Here is a 10060-nt window from a genome sequence, read left to right on the forward strand (position 1 = left end):
ATATTTGGTTTTACCAAAATAGTGAATTTATTTTTTAAGTTAAATATAGTATAAGCTGTTGGACTTTGGAGAGAAGTAGAATTCTTCCTAGGAAGAGGTATTCTCTTTTCTGAGGAAAAATATGCCTCAATGGATAGGTCTTATTTTGACAGTAGTTCTGTCCTGATGCAATCAATGTTCTGCATTATTTTATGAGATGATCAATCATATGCAGCCATAAGAGGAGGCATAAAAGAGACTCAGGAAACAGTTTATTGTATACACATGTCTTAGGAGGTCTCCACATGCCATACAGGATCACAAGAGAAGTAATAGGTTTTGGCCAGGGCGCAGAACATAGGCCACTTCCCATTTCCCCAAGTATTCCCCTCCTACTCCCACCAGTCCTAGGTAATTCTTTTTATGTTAGCTTTAAATCTTTAATCTGGATGGACTTTATTTTGGTGTAAGGAATGAGGTAGAGACCCATCCTAATTTTCCAGTTGGCTGACCAGTCATTTTATCCCCAACTAATTTGTGATGCTTTTCTTTTATTATACACAATCTTCTCTATGACATTTCCTAGACATTTGGTGCAAATGGATTTAGATATATTTTAATGATGAAATATTAGAGAAGGAATGGAGAAAAACTGATGGCTCTCGTTACTCCTACAAGATAGAGGTTGATTAGGAGTTTTGTCATAGTGTTATAGGCCATTAGAAAATATAGAGCATCTTCTGCCCAAGACACATTAAAGGTTTTATTGAACTCAGACATACACACACACACACACACACACACATATACACACGCATACACACACATACACGCATACACACACATACACACCTATACACACACATACACAATACATGGAGTAAGTTTTGCATATCATTTTAGCATGTATTTATTTCTAACTTATTTAGCATGTTTATTTGTTACTGTTTGTCTTGCTCCATCAGAAGGTGAGCAGGAATATTTATGTTTTTCATGATGTATCTGAAACAGAATAGCATCTGACACACAGTAATTACTCAATAAATATTTTACAGTTAATAAATGAATCATTGATGTAAATCGGTGAAATCAACATGGTGCTGTTCATCTTTTACTTTTAATGTATTTAGACAGAATGATACTCCCTGGTTTTTGATCCTTGGTTTACCATATTTCTTATATTAATGGCACTTAGTTCCTAAAATGGGGGAAATCATTCTTCCTTTATTCGGAGATTATTTCAGGTAATCGTGAATACTCTCAAAAAAGGCAAAATAGGGACTGTGGTTATAGCTCAGTGGTAGAGTGCTTGCCTGGTATGTATGTGGCACTCTGTTCAATCCTCTGTTCAATCCACATAAAAATAAATAAATGTATAAAAATTACAATAGCATTAAATGAAAGGCAAAATACCTTTAGAAAAAGGCCAGTGTTTTATACACATATTTTGGGTTTAACACACTTTTGATTTATAAGCAATTTTTCAGTTTTCCATTAATGTTTTCGGAGTTTAGAATATCTGCTGATAATGTCATTTTTTTTTCTTTTCACCTACAGCACAACTAAGTACAGCAAGTGGTCATTTCTCCCTCGATATTTGTATCTGCAGTTTAGCAAAGCTGCTAATGCATTTTTTTTGTTCATTACCATATTGCAGGTAATATTTTTGTACATGTTATTAAACTAAGATTCTTAAGAGATCTAAGAAAACCCTTGTAAAAGCTCATTTAGCTGAAATAAAGGTTTCCATAGACAATAAATTGAAATACTGTAAGAAGAGAATCTTACAATGTTTAAGTCATTCAGTGAGACACTGAAACTCAATTTTTGGGCTGAAAAACACATGGATGCAACTTTCGTCATGTATGCCTCCTTTATAATAGAATCATTTTATCATATTTTGAAAGGAACAACTGAAAGGAAAACAAAACAATAATTTTAAATAGCATCTGTTCAAAAGAGTTAAATTCAAAGTTTTCCATAATCTGGTTCATTCCTATTTACTTATGAAGCCCGCAATCAAAATAATCTCTTCATAATTTTCTGGGTTTTTTTTCTATTTCCAGACTTTGACCCCTAGTGTTAGAGGAGGAGGAATCTGATGTTAAGTCTGTAGCCTTTGGGCACAGGACATAGCAAAACACAAAAAACCTGGAAGCATTGGTTGCATTTCAGGAGGAAAATCACTGTATTAGTCAACTTTGCATTACTACAGTGAAGTATCTGAAGCAACTGACTTTAGAAAATAGGCATTATTATTGCTGTGGGTATATACATGACTGCATGACCAATGTAATTCTGCAACCTATACACTCAGAAAAATGAGAAATTATATCCCATCTGATTCAAATGTATGATATGTCAAGATCATTGTACTGTCATGTGTAACTAATAAAAACAAATTTAAAAAAAGAGAGAAACTGTTTACTTAGCTCACAGTTTGGAGGTTCAAAGTTCAAGGTGAGCCCTGTTGGTTTGGCTTCTGCTGAGGGTAATGGATAGCAATGGAGGGAGTGAACATCAGAGAGAGTGGCAACATATCAAACTGGAGGGGAGAGAGAGAGAGAGAGAGAGAGAGAGAGAGAGAGAGAGAGAGAGAGAAAGAATGAATATGAAGGCGGTCCCATAATACCTTTTAAGGCAAGCTTTAATGATTTAAGGACCTCCCACTTGGCATCACCTTTTAAAGCATCTCCCAATTCTGCCATTCTGAGGACGAAGCCTTCACATATGAACATTTAGGTGACACACATTCAAACCACAGTGATAGGAAGCAAAGAGACAAGGAGAAGAGTAGAATTTTCACTGTGAAGAATTTTGTTTTGAATTGTAAAACATGTAAATGTGTTATCTGTTAAAATTAAATAAAATACAAATTGAAAGTGTTAAATTTTTCCTGAGTGTATAGAATATTCCAGAAAAAATAAAAATTTGATTTTTGGTACATAGGATTGATGAAGTAGAAAAGACACTAAAAACATTAGCCAAGGCCAAGTTATCAAAAGGTTAAGGGAGCAAGACAGGGTGGAGTCTTAGGCAAAATGCCCCACTTGGAGCTGAATCTCAGAAGAGGGAGAGATTCGAGAAATATTGCAAAGGCAAAATTAACTCAGACCTCAAGCAATCCAAAGTTTCTTTCTTTTCTTCATCTATTGCTCAAACTTTATTAGTCAACTTTTCATCTCTGTGACCAAATTACCTGACAAGAACAACTTAGGCAAGGAAAAGTTTATTTTGAGTTCATGGTTTCAGAGGTTTTAGTCCATGGTCAGTTGACTCTCTTGCTCTGGGTCTGAGGTGAGGTGGAAAATCATGGTGCAAAGACATGGCAGAGAAAAGCTGCTCAGCTCATGGCAGCCTGGAAAGAAGGAGGGAGAGAGAGAGAGAGAAGGAGGGGTGGAGAGAAAAAGAGAGACACATACATGGCAGGAATAGACATAGTCCAAGGCCAAACCCTAAGTGACCTACTTCCTCCAGTTATGTTCTCCCTGCCTATAGTTACCACTCAGTAGTCCACTCAGCTACCACTGGATTAATCCAGAAAAGTGCATTAGTGCACTGATAAGATCAGAACTCTAATCATTGCCTAAAATCCTTGCTTTTGAACTTTGCTGTATTGGGGATCATGTTTTTAACACATGCATTTTCTGGGGAGCACCCCAGATCCAAACCAAAACAAATTCCTTTTAAAGTTGTTATAAGAACTTTCAGGAGTTCAAAATAGATTCTGTATTGCTAAATGTCAAAGAAATGATAAGCAAGCAAGAAATAATAAGGCATAAGAGGGATCACACATAGACCCAAGCCTGGATATACAGGCCTAAGAACTTGTCGAAATCTAGAATGCTAAGGGGTCATACCCAGTACTTTACCTGCATCCTTTGGGAAACCACCACACCCTCAGTTTTCATTGCTTTATTTATCATTGTTTAAATAGTGGGGGTAGCCCTGGAGCACAGACAGCAATTGATTTGTATGTAGGTAGCATCACTCTCCCATGCCTCCAAAATTTTTCTCCTCTGCCTCAGAAATAATGTTCAGTTAAAGTAGCCAAACCATCTGATTCTGTTTTGAAAAATGCTATTTTAAGGTAACATTTAGGTTTTGAATTATTTCTTTGGAAACATAGGATTATCCTATGAAGAAAGTGACATACTGACTGAGATGTTGATCAGTTGCTCTGAAGACTCCATAGGGTAATAGTGTTACACTCAAGGGATAGTTTTGATATGGTATGAATTTTCTTCCTTCCCCTTTTATTTAACATGATGTGTTAGTCTTCTGCCATGGTGACAAAAAATACCTGAGAAAATCAACTTAAAGGAAGAAAGATTTATTTTGTATCATGATTTCAGAGGTTTCAGTATGAGTTTGGCTGGCTCCCTTGCTTTTGACCTGAGATAAAGCAGAACATCATTGTAGTGGGAGCATGTGGTTGAGAAGGCTGGTCACCTTATGGATGCCAAGAAGGAAGGAGGGAGTGAGAGACAGGAGAGAGGAGAGAGGAGAGGAGAGAGGAGAGAGCAGAGAGGGAGGAGAGAGGATGGAGGAGAGAGGAGGAGAGAAAGAAGAGAAAAGAAAAAAGAAAAGGGGAGAGGAGGAGGAGGAGGAGGAGGNTTGTGCCTTTGAGGAACTAATAGCACCTAGGAGTTGTCATGAGAAGAATTATGACAGTATCTTTGGAGATATAATCCCATTGAAGGCAAAAGTCTTACACAGCTAAAAGAGATGTGTGCATGAATTGTGCGGAGTCTTCATTTCTCCTTTAGCTTTGTCACAGTAGATTGTTTAATATTGTTTTTTCTGCTTGCTCTTTTACTCTGACTGGTCTCCTTCTTTTACTCTTACAATCCTAATGCTTGTTTCCCCAAATTACTGGCCATTATTATTCACATGCCTCTGCCTGATTCCTATCCTCCTATGAAGATATGCCATCAGCAAAATCTGTCCTTTGGTTCTTTTGCTTGGTGTTTGATATAAAGAATAATCAGAAGGCCTAGGTTAAGTTGGGTCAAGAGAGAGAGAGAGAGAGAGAGAGAGAGAGAGAGAGAGAGAGAGAGAGAGAACAATCCAGCATTGTAAATTACATGTTTAACCCAATATAGTCATTATAAGCTGTATATTAATGTGCTAGCATTCCTAGCAGTACTTACTTTTACAAGGTACATGGAGGAATATGTCTGTGTGTTTGTGTTGTGTGTGTATGTGTGTGTGGGAGGGTACTCACTTGAGGCACATACAGGTTCTGCTGCATCAGCGACAGGCAGATATGGGTTGTCCACATACTTAACCACTTTGCTATACTCCCTTCCGTTGGCCACATCACAGCTTAGGGAATCATGAAAGGGCAAAATGAAATTGAAATCAATTACAGCCAAAGAAGATTTTACAATTAGGTTAGCTGCCTTTATTCTTTCTTAAAACTACTGTGTCTTCTACTATGAGTTGCATTTTTCATTTTGAACTTTACATGTAACAATTTTTTCCCCATAACAGAAACGGTATATGGCAGACAAAGTAGTTAACTCAAAGACCACTTCAGGTAAGTGTGATTGTTAATTTCATGTGTTAACTTGATTGGATTACAGAATGCTGATGAGGTTGATCTTTAATAAGGTAGAATGAATAAAGAATACTACTCTCCATAATAAGAGTGGGCTGAAGACCTGAATAAAACTAAAAGGTTGACCATCTCCCGAGGGAATTCTTTCTATCTGATTGACTTTAAAACAGAACATCAGCTTTTTCCTGCTTTTACATTGAAACTGAAAGGTTGGTTCTTCCTGGTCTCAAGTCTGCTGGTTTTTAGACTGGAATTACACCAGATACTCTCCTGAATCTCTGGAGACCTTGTTAAGTCACCCTGCTGATCTTGGATCTGTGAATTCTGCTTGTTTCTCTCTCTCTCTCTCTCACACGCATGTCTTCATACATGTACTTTGGATAATGATGTTCATCACATTCCACCATCATTGCTAAATCCCTGCCCCCTCCTTTTTCCCTGTCTCCCTTCTGCCCTATCTAGAATTCATCTATTCCTCCCATGGTCCCTCTCCCTACCCCACTATGAGTTAGCCTCCTTATATCAGAGAAAACATTCACCATTTGTTTTTTTTTTTGGGGGGGGGATTGGCTAACTTCCTTTAGAATTATCTTCTCCAACTCCATCCATTTACCTGAAAATGCCATGATTTTATTCACTTTTATTGCTGAGTAATATTCCATTGTGTATATATGCAACATTTTTTAATCCATTCATCTACTGAAGGGTATCTAGGTTGGTTCCACAGTTTAGCTATTGTGAATTGTGCTGCTATAAACATTGATGTGGCTGTGTCCCTGAAGTATACTGTTTTTAAGTCCTTTGTGTATAGACCAAGGAGAGGGATAGCTGGGTCAAATGATGGTTCCATTCCCAGTTTTCCAAGGAATCTCCATACTGCTTTCCATTTTGGCTGCACCAATTTGCAGTCCCACCAGCAATGTATGAGTATGCCTTTTCGTCCACATGCTTGCCAACACTATTGTTGTTTGTTTTCATAATAGCTGCCATTCTGACTGTATCGAGATGATATCTTAGAGTAGTTTTGATTTGCATTTCTTTGATTGCTAGAGACGATGAGCATTTTTTCATATATTTGTTGATTGATTGTGTATCCTCTTCTGAGAAGTATTTGTTCAGGTCCTTGGCCCATTTATTGATTGGGTTATTGTTTTTTTGGTGCTTAGCTTTTTGAGTTCTTTATATACCCTAGAGATTAGTGCTCTATCTGATCTATCTGATGTGTGAGGGGTATAAATTTGCTCCCAGGATGTGGGCTCTCTGTTCACCTCACAGATTGTTTCTTTTGCTGAGAAAAAACTTCTTAGTTTGAGTCCATCCCATTTATTGATTCTTGGTTTTAGTTCTTGTGCTATAGGAGTCTTATTAAGGAAGTTGGGGCCCAAACCCACATGATGAAGATTAGGGCCTACTTTTTCTTCTATTAGACAGAGAGTCTCCGGTTTAATTCCTACATTCTTGATACACTTTGAGTTGAGTTTTGTGCATGGTGAGAGATAGGGTTTAATTTCATTTTGTTGCATATAAATTTCCAGTTTTCCCAGCATCATTTGTTGAAGAAGCTATCTTTTCTCCAGTGCATGTTTTTGGCTCCTTTGTCCAATATAAGATAATTGTAATTTTGTGGGTTAGTCTCTGTGTCCTTTATTCTGTACCGTTGGTCTACCAGTCTGTTTTGGTGCCAATACAATGCTGTTTTTGTTACTATTGCTCTGTAGTATAGTTTGAGGTCTGGTATAGTGATGCCACCTGCTTCACTCTTCCTGCTAAGGATTGTTTTAGCTATTCTGGGTATCTTATTTTTCCAGATGAATTTCATGACTGCTTTTTTTATTTATGTGAGGAATGCCATAGGGTTTTGATTGAAAATGCATTAAATCTGTACAGTGCTTTTGGTAGTATGGTCATTTTGATAATATTAATTTGTCCTATCCAAGAGCAAGGTAGATCTTTCCATCTTTTAAGGTCTTTTTTAATTTCTTATTTTGGGGTTCTTTAGTTTTCATTGTATAGATCTTTCAACTCTTTCATTAAGTTGATTCCCAAGTATTTTATTTTTTTTAAGGCTATTGTAAATGGGACAGTTTTCCTCATTTCCCTTTCAGAGGATTTGTCACTGATACACAGAAATGCCTTTGATTTATGGTGTTGATTTTATATCCTGCTACTTTGCTGAATTCATTGAGTTCATTTACTAGTTCTAGAAGTTTGCTGGTGGAATTTTTGGGGGGTCTTCTAGGTATAGAATCATATCATTAGCAAATAGTGCTAATTTCAGTTCTTCTTTTTCTATGTGTATACTTTAATCTCTTTCATCTGTCTAATTGCTCTGGCCAATGTTTCAAGAACTATGTTAAATAGAAGTGGTGAAAGAGGGCATCTCTGTCTTGTTCTAGTTTTTATAGGGAATGCTTTCAATTTTTCTCCATTATGAATGATGTTGGCCTGGGGCTTCGCATAGATAGTGTTTACAGTGTTGAGATATGTTCCTGTTATCCCTAGTTTTTCTAGTGTTTTGAACATGAAGGGGTACTGTATTTTGTCAAATGCTCTTTCTGCATCTATTGGGATGATCATATGATTCTTATCTTTAAGTCTATTGATGTGATGAATTACGTTTATTGATTTCCTTATGTTGAACCCACCTTGCATCCCTGGGATGAATCCCACTTGATCATGATGCACTATCTTTTTGACATGTTTTTGTATTTGATTTGCCAGAATTTTATTGAGAATTTTTGCATCTATTCATTAGAGATATTGTTCTAAAGTTTTCTTTCTTTGATGTGTCTGCCTTGTTTTGTAATCATGGTGATATTGGAAGCACTGCCTCTTTTTCTATTTCCTGAAATAAATTGAAGAGTATTGGTATTAGTTTTTCTTTAAAGGTCTTGTAGAACTCTGCTGTGTATCCATCCGTTCCTGGGCTTTTCTTTGTTGGTAGGCTTCTGATGGCATCTTCTATTTCATCACATGATATTTTTCTGTTTAAATTGTATATATCACCCTAATTCAATCTGGGCAAGTTGCATGACTTAAGAAACTTATCGATGCCTTCAATATCTTCTATTTTATTGGTGCATAAGTTTTCAAAATAATTTCTAATTACCCTCTGTATTTCTGTAGTGTCTATTATGATATTACCTTTTCATCACATATGCTGGTAATTTGAGTTCTCTCTATCCTTCTCTTTGTTAGCATAGCTGAGGGTCTGTCAATTTAATTTATTTTTTCAAAGAACCAACTTTTTGTTTCGTCAATTTTTAAAAATTGTTTCTTTTGTTTTCATTGATTTCAGCTTTAATTTTAATTATTTCTTGCCTTCTACTGCTTTTGCTGCTGATTTGTTCTTCTTTTTCTAGGGCTTTGAGATGTAGTGTGAGGTCATTTATTTGTTGACTTTTTCTTCTTTTAAGGAATAAACTCCATGCAGTGAACTTTTATCTTAGAACTGCTTCCATAGTGTCCCAGAGATTTTGATATGTGGTGTCTATGTTCTCATTTACCTCTAAGAATTTTTTAATCTCCCCTTTGATGTCTTGTGCAACCCATTTTCATTCTGTGGCATATTGTTTAGTCCCTAGGTGTTGGAGTAATTTTTATTATTTATTTTGTTGTTAATTTCCAATTTTTTTCCAGTATGATCTGATAAAATGCATGGATGTATCTCTACTTTTTTATATTTGTTAAGAGTTCCTTTGTGGCATAATATATGGTCTATTTTAGAGAAGGATCCATGTGCTGCTGAGAAGAAAGTGTATTTGTTTGATGCAGATTGAAATATTCTATATATGTCAGTTAAGTCTAAGTTATTGATTGTATTATTGAGTTCTATAGTTTCTTTATTCAACCTTTGTTTGGAAGATCTATCCAGTGGTGAAAATGTTGTGTTAAAGCCACCCAAAATTATTTGTTGTTGTCTATTTGACTCTTGAACTTGAGAAGAATTTATTTGGTGAACATAGCTGCACCATTGTTTGGGGCATATGTATTTATGATTGTTATGTCTTGTTGGTGTATGGTTCTCTTGAGCAGTATGCAATTTCTCTCTTTATCCCTTTTGATTTTTTTTTAAAATTTTTTATTGTTGGCTGTTCAAAACATTACATAATTCTTGATATATCATATTTCACACTTTGATTCAAGTGGGTTATGAGCTCCTATTTTTACCCCAAATACAGATTGCAGAATCACATCAGTTACACATCCATTGATTTACATATTGCCATACTAGTGTCTGTTGTGTTCTGCGGCCTTTCCTATCCTCTACTATCCCCCCTCCCCTCCCCTCCCCTCGCCTCTTCTCTCTCTGCCCCCTCTACTGACATTCATTTGTCCCCCTTGTATTATTTTTCCCTTTCCCCTCACTTCCTCTTGTATGTACTTTTGTATAACTCTGAGGGTCTCCTTCCATTTCCATGCAATTTCCCTTCTCTTTCCCTTTCCCTCCCATCTCTCATCCCTATTTAATGTTAATCTTCTTCTCATGCTCTTCGACCCTACTCTGTTCTTAGTTAC

At 36.4% G+C, this 10060-nt stretch overlaps 1 protein-coding gene across 1 annotated transcript in view; it reads left to right on the forward strand.

Annotated features, from left to right (window-relative positions):
- The first annotated feature begins 5057 nt into the window (after window positions 1–5057).
- LOC125616305 (phospholipid-transporting ATPase IB-like) overlaps window positions 5058–10060 on the forward strand; it is a 46495-nt gene continuing 41492 nt past the window's right edge. The window contains exon 1 of the mRNA XM_048801262.1: window positions 5058–5521. Within this exon, the coding sequence (XP_048657219.1) occupies window positions 5485–5521 (37 nt within the window). The 5' untranslated portion in view covers window positions 5058–5484. The remainder of the gene's footprint in view (window positions 5522–10060) is intronic.

This window comes from Marmota marmota, unplaced genomic scaffold, assembly GCF_001458135.2.
Source record: "Marmota marmota marmota unplaced genomic scaffold, marMar, whole genome shotgun sequence".
NCBI classification, from domain to species: Eukaryota; Metazoa; Chordata; class Mammalia; order Rodentia; family Sciuridae; genus Marmota; species Marmota marmota.